The sequence below is a fragment of the Pygoscelis adeliae genome, unplaced genomic scaffold (assembly GCF_000699105.1).
Source record: "Pygoscelis adeliae isolate BGI_AS28 unplaced genomic scaffold, ASM69910v1 Scaffold402, whole genome shotgun sequence".
NCBI classification, from domain to species: Eukaryota; Metazoa; Chordata; class Aves; order Sphenisciformes; family Spheniscidae; genus Pygoscelis; species Pygoscelis adeliae.
In genome coordinates this window covers 4,779,867-4,786,435 of record NW_008824411.1, presented here as the reverse complement: position 1 = coordinate 4,786,435, position 6,569 = coordinate 4,779,867, and the positions used below count along the sequence as shown (strand labels likewise).

The following is a 6,569-nucleotide window of genomic DNA, read 5'->3' as shown; positions in this document are numbered from 1 at the left end:
CGCAGTTTTCCCCCCCCTGCCATATGTTATCAGGCCTGAACTGCAAGACATTATACTACCGTTAACTTTCTCTCCCTTTGATGCAGCAGGGCCTGGGTAGGCAGGGGACAATGGAACAGAAGTTACCTGGTTTCTCCACTGGCCTGTGGTGGCTGTGTTAATCGGAGGATTTGCTCCTCAGATATCATTAGTTATATATTACAAACCCCTAAGCAAAGGGAGGTTTTGAGCAAGGGGCATACTTTGGAAGTTAATGCATCTGTTTTCCTCACTAGCAGTTTCAGTGGTAAGCATGTGATATTCAAGTCTTGGAGCTCCTTACCTTTGCTCTCTTTGGCTGAGGTCCGCCATCGCCTGCCCAGTGTTCAGTTGGTCCAGAATCTGCCAAGTTACCCTCTGGTATCTGGACTGACAGATTTCTAACAAACAAGGAGAACACATCACTTTGCAGGCTGACCAGGTGCTACTACCGCTTCTTACACTAGCCTGCAGAGACCAAGGATGGAATGCTTGCAAGTGTGGTAGCTTGCAAACAGAGGGACCAAGAAATCTCAGCCAGCCAACAGTGGCATTAAATGCATTTAGAACTGCAAACTTGGTTAATTCAGTGGAAAGCCAAAACTGCATAAATGGGATTCTTCTTTTGAAACTTTCCATTATTTCTGAGTCATGTCTTTAACACATTGAGCTAGACTGATTAGAAGTTCGTTGTCACCTATCAACCTAAAAATGTCACACCTAATCCAGGAGGAAATTATGCAAACAGTACCCAACTGCTGAACTAAAAAGAGTGTCAGAAAACCGCACATAACCAGGAGATTAGATTCTTTACTAGCATTTTATAGATTACAGCTAATTAAAGTTCTTCTGTCCAAAACAGATATATTAAAATTTAGAGAAACAGCCTAAGAAGTTTTAGCTTAAAAGACAGCTTTCTCTATGGAGTTAAGTGCCTTTAACGAAAGATTTATACACCACGTTATCAAAATCCTCTAACACATAATAAACACACTGTCAGTGGCCTAAATGCAAACTTACTTGAGTCCAACAGCATCTTCCCCAACTGGCTCTCTGCGCTTATGATTACTAGGATCCCTGCGCAGAATAAAGCCCTCTGGGAGCCACAGCGAACCATGTTTGCGCTTACGCTTTGCCATCATCACACCCAAGAGAAGGATTAAGAGGATGATCAAAGCTGCCACAGCAAGTAGGTAAAGCAACTGGGTCTTCGGTGGTAACAAGGGTTCACCTAAAAATTCCAGTTAAAATACAATGAGATTAACAAAGTGGAGACAATGATCTTCAATCTACATACTTTCTTTTCTCACTCAGAGTCTTCCTCATAGAGAGTCTATTGTCTCTACACTGTGATGCATTTAGAGCAAAGGCTTAAGGAAGTTTAGGCTCTGCTGCAACTGTTGTAAGACTACATCCTGTCTTTCTGGCTTCCCTTGATCTTGTTTCTCAAATCTGAACCGAAGATCTTGCTCCTTCCTCAAGAGTCCTGCTGGCTGAAGACAGCCACCCTGAATCAGTGTAGAGTGAACTACATAAAGATACGAGCATGACCCAACTAGAAATAGTGATATTACCAATCTAGTGCAAGGTTGCAGCTGAGTCTGAGACTGAGGGAGAGGGGAGCAGAAATCAAAGGGATTACATATTGCCAGAGGAGAAAACGTCTCGTAGACTGAGGAATGCTCCCTCCCCGCCCCTCAGTGGCACCTTTTTCATTGAATTCATGGCTTAGAGCACATGAATTGGTTTTAGTGCAGACAAGATCACTGCAGTGTGTGACACATTGCTGCAGCACATGAGAGAGTACTGTTTCTACAGGTATTAAAATGACTAGGCTCCAAACTTAAATGCCCTGCCTTACTAACCAGATGTCCTCTCAGAGCAGAATAAGTATATTGCACATACTTCTATAACTGGGGATGAATAAATTAGCTCCCAGAAACCATACTGAACAGTGAGACATACGATTGATAATCTGAGCATGAATTTTGCAAGCCCAAGTGTACTGATTGCCTTCCTCCACAAGCCATTTTCGCTCTGCAATTACTTACTTTGGACAGACACAAAAGGATAGGGTAACATGCCCTTGATGGCCTGAGCAGCTAAGAGAGCTGCAGCAGCTTCTGTGTTCTGAAAGCATTGCTCCGAATCCTCTGCACACTGACGGTTGTCAATCTCCAGGAACACCCTGGTGCTGCAGAAACACAGTAAAAGGGCACAGAAGTCAGCAACAGAAACTTTCGCCAAAGCACTAGGTTAAACTGCAGCCTTTTAAGTTAATCCTTCCACCACAGCACTGAATTTGGCAGTTGCAATAGCTTTACATTTCCCCATAAAAACATAGATGGGCTACAGCCCCAGAAGGTCCAGAATGTCCCCGAGAGCTACCAGCATAACAAGACCGGAGGAACACAAAGGCATCCACTCACCCGATGACCTCTTGCTCTAGTTCTCTGTGCTTGCGAATGACCACAAGCGATCGCCGACTCCGTGCTGCTGACTTCTCCCCATAGTATGGGAATACCATGGGGTTTCCCTGGGAGTCCAGCTTGATTCTCAGATTGGTATGCAGGAGAGTTCCCAAAGTACGCAAGAAGCTGCGAACATCACCCAGTAACTCATCAGGGGGCATCAAGACCACAATGATTAGGGTCCCTTCTGCCAGCTTCTCAGCTTTGTCACCAGCACAGTCCAGACCATCCCAGCCACACTCCTCACTATTACAGCCCTGGTCACAGCGGCCATCTGCGTAGTGATCTGCACAATACTTGTCATACCTAGAACAGTGAAAGGGTTACAGGCAGCATATAGGACATACAAATTCTGTACAGTATACCTGCAGTCTAGGGGCCAAGGCCTTACACTCTTCATAATCATTTGAAGTAAAATAACACTCATATTCAGGATATAAGGAGAAGAAATATAACCCCAGGATAAGCTTGCAATCTGGCAGGGTGGAAGTAGGAAGCACAGAACGCTCCAAGAACACGTGGTTCAATTCTGGTACCAGTGGAAGAGAACTGCTTATTCTGCTTACTAAGATAATGCTATAACACCTCCTGCCTCACCAAGGGAGAATCATCACAGCAAAGCTGTAGCATTTATCACAAATAACTGAAGAGAAAGAAGTGCCACGACAAACAAGCCGGAAAACACATTCAGAGGTACCAAATACAGCTGGGATAAAAATCCAGGTATTGTTGGTATGGAGTGAAATTCAGGATAGGAGGCAGTACTATTAAAATCTAGTACAAGGTGAAATGTCTCCTATTTACATTTCCACAGAAAGCAGGGCACATCCATAAAGCAGGTTAACACATTACCATTGCTCAAGCTATCAGCTTAGTTCACAGCATACAAATTCCAGAACTTCTTTCCAAAAATAGATGAAAAGTACACAAAGCAGCGGAAACTCCTTGATGCCAAACTTTCAGCAAGAGCAAGGACCAGCAACAGAAACAACAGAACAGATGGGAGCAGCAGGCACGAAGCGTACCAACTACTGAAAGCACTAGCAGGAGGTATATTAGTGACACAGAGAAACCATTCTCAGGATCAAGCCTTACTTGCACGTTTTGCTATTTTGCTGGCATTCGAAGTTGTCAAACAGGCACTCGGGTGTGTTGCAGAACTCATCACACTGTCCATTGAAAAGCATCCAGCAGCGCAATGAAGAGGAGCAGTTGGCCCAAGGATCTTCCATTGTCAGGGAGCAGTCGCCTCCATCCCACTGGCAGGCATGAGTGTTACAGTCTTCATCACAATAGCCATCTTTTGCTTTTTCCGCACACTGGGAATCCAAACATCCTCGGGGCTCTGGGCTGAAAGTTACCGGCTGTTCACATTGGCTGCCTTGGGTGTGAACAGGGCACTGACAATAATAGTAAGGAGGCTGAGAATGAGGGTGGCAGCTTCCACCATTCTGGCAGGGGGCACGGGCACAACCCGTGTTTGTCTGGCATTCCTCTCCCACAGACAGCTTGGGACAATAGCACCGTGGACCAGAAGACGTCTGGATGCACTGCTCCCCCTTCTTGCATTTCACTTGTCCACAAGTACTGTGGCTGCTGAACTCACATTTTGCTCCAGAATAGCCCTACGGGGGAAAAAAAAGGCAAAACAACCAGGCTCACAAACTTATTCTTCAATGCTCTGAGGGTTGGAGGCAAGGTGTCACCTTTCTCCCCAGTAATTCCTCTAGCCCCATTGCAGGAGCCATGATTTTCTGGATCTAGCCTCAGGGATAAGCTAGGAACTTACAAGGCTCTGTTACATTTTGAAATGGACTTAGAAGAGCCATGAACAAGGAGAATCTTGCAGGAAGCACAGAGAACACAGGATAGCAAAAATTTAATGCTAGGTTTAAGACAGAAAAGCCAGCTATCCTGCCTCAACAGCAGAATTGTTTGGGGTAACAATTCAGGCAGCATCACTCACCTAGGGCACCTGAAAGCCCTGGGTTTCCCAGCTAAGTAGATAAACTAAAGGATGTGGGTAAAGAGTGTCCCAGGACACAGCTTTCCAAGTAGTATAGAAAAGATAACCTTAACCTACGGTGGACCAGTGAAACTAATGAGACTGTAGCCAGAGAACTCTACAGCTGAGGCAGGCAATCCAGTTTCAGGATACTGTGCTTACCGGAGGACACTGGCAGATGAACCCATCCGGCATATTGCTGGCAACAGCACAGGTACCTCCGTTCTGACAAGGCTTCCGGGGACACACATCTATGACACTCTCACAGTGACGACCTGAGATGTACACACATGGGGAGAAGAGAGCAGAGAAACGCGTGTGTGTGCGCGTATCAAAAAGCCATCACAAAGCAAACCACTCCAATGACTAGCCAACGAGCCAAACACTTCAGTGAGACCTTCCCTTCAGAACAGGTAGGGAACATCTCTTCAGATAACACATGGTCTCTAAGTAGCTGCCAAAGTAGTGGTAGAGGAAGGTACAACCCCAGAATCCACAAGGGGTATTTGGAGACAGTCCACCTTGGCTGAAGGTGCTGTACCACATGAATTTGGCGGTTCCTAAGACTTCTTTACTTTTTGGGAGACGCTCAATGAATCCAAAGGCAAATCACTCTCTAACCATGAATGAACAACCCTCAGGGCCAGATGCAACATGAGTGAACAGTACAAGCAAGCGGAGCCTCCTCAGACTGATCAGCTAGACAGAAAGGTCTTACTGCACTGACTAGCATTTGCAGCAGCTCCCAGAGTCAAACTCTGACACCAGACTTTAAAAAGATGAAGATGACCTAAGCATGACTTGGACCCCCTAAGAAAAAATTAATAGAAGTCTCCACACATGTGCAGCCAAGACTGACCGCTCACAGACAAGAGCAGACAGGGCAGGATGGCCCACGGAGTCCTGGCATCCTATCAGTCACAAACCACAGCAAAGCCACCCCCGTCCCCTCCCAGGCAGAAGGGTCAATGTGGAATGCGCAGAAGACGAACAGCTAGAGCAAGCAGCACGCTCCCCCCCTGTGCCTAACATTTCCAGACAGATTTCATGTCTGAGACACAGCAGCTCTTCCTGCTCCTCCTAGGGTGCAGCAGGTCTGCACTCCCCATGCCGCAAGTTCCAGCAACCCTTCCGTGAGAGCCAGAAGCAACATGAAGCATAATTCATAAAAGCAAGCTTAACAGATGGGCTTAAATATAAACCTATCTGATGACCTGCACCAGTGTCCCACTAGCTAGCCTGGCTCTACCTCCCTCATATGTTGCTCTTTTAGGAACTTCTTTTGTCAGTCTAGGTAATGCATTCAAGAACTATTACTGAATTCTTTAGATGTATGTCTCTGTGATTTCTTTGCATCTGACAATCACAAATTTAGTGGAAAATCACAGCATCTTTAAATTTTAAGAAAAAAAAAGAGTAAAAACTACTGGTAAAGCATGCAGAGAAAGTCACTGGTAAGCAGGGAAAGTGAAAGGTTTTAACGGAGGAAAACTGAATACATAAGAAGTTAAACTGACATGGAAACTGGAAAGCTGAAAGTTAAGACACATCTGGAGACTATTAGCCCAAACTTAGCCCCAGTGGGAGGCAGAAAGCAGAATAGCAGCAATACTAACAAAGAAGAGATCTAGAGAGAGTGAGACATAAGTTTGTGTAGTGTGAAATTCTTGCAAAGTTGTGATTCAAAGTTGGATTGTGGAAGGATCACATCACTAAGCTAGGAATGTACAGTCTGTCTATGCATAGAGTATTCCATCCTGACCACATCGCCAATGTAAGGAAGAAAGGGAGCGAGGAATAGAAAAGCAGGCCAAAAGCTAATTATGGATACCATGACACTGATTTATAGAGAAATTTCATATGCTGCTTTGCAAAAGGATAAGCCACGGAGAAGCTGACACGTGAACAGTTACACTTCCAATATTAGAAATGTGAAATTATGAAGGAGAGAAAAATACCACAGAAAAAAAATCCTGGCAGCCAAGCGTCTCAGGAGATTCCTTTGTCTGAGACAGCTCTGGAAGCCAAATTTCTTAGAAGGTTTAAAAGAAAGATTGGTTTAAAATGAGAGATGG

General features: G+C 45.1%; 1 protein-coding gene across 1 annotated transcript in view; it reads right to left on the bottom strand.

Moving 5' to 3' along the window:
- NOTCH2 (notch 2) overlaps positions 1-6,569 on the bottom strand; it is a 96,526-nt gene that overhangs the window by 9,376 nt on the left and 80,581 nt on the right. The window contains exons 23-28 of the mRNA XM_009320694.1: positions 4,657-4,769; positions 3,585-4,114; positions 2,448-2,795; positions 2,070-2,212; positions 1,039-1,249; positions 323-419 (exon numbers count right to left, since the gene is read on the bottom strand). Coding sequence (XP_009318969.1) covers positions 323-419; positions 1,039-1,249; positions 2,070-2,212; positions 2,448-2,795; positions 3,585-4,114; positions 4,657-4,769 — 1,442 coding nt within the window. The remainder of the gene's footprint in view (positions 1-322; positions 420-1,038; positions 1,250-2,069; positions 2,213-2,447; positions 2,796-3,584; positions 4,115-4,656; positions 4,770-6,569) is intronic.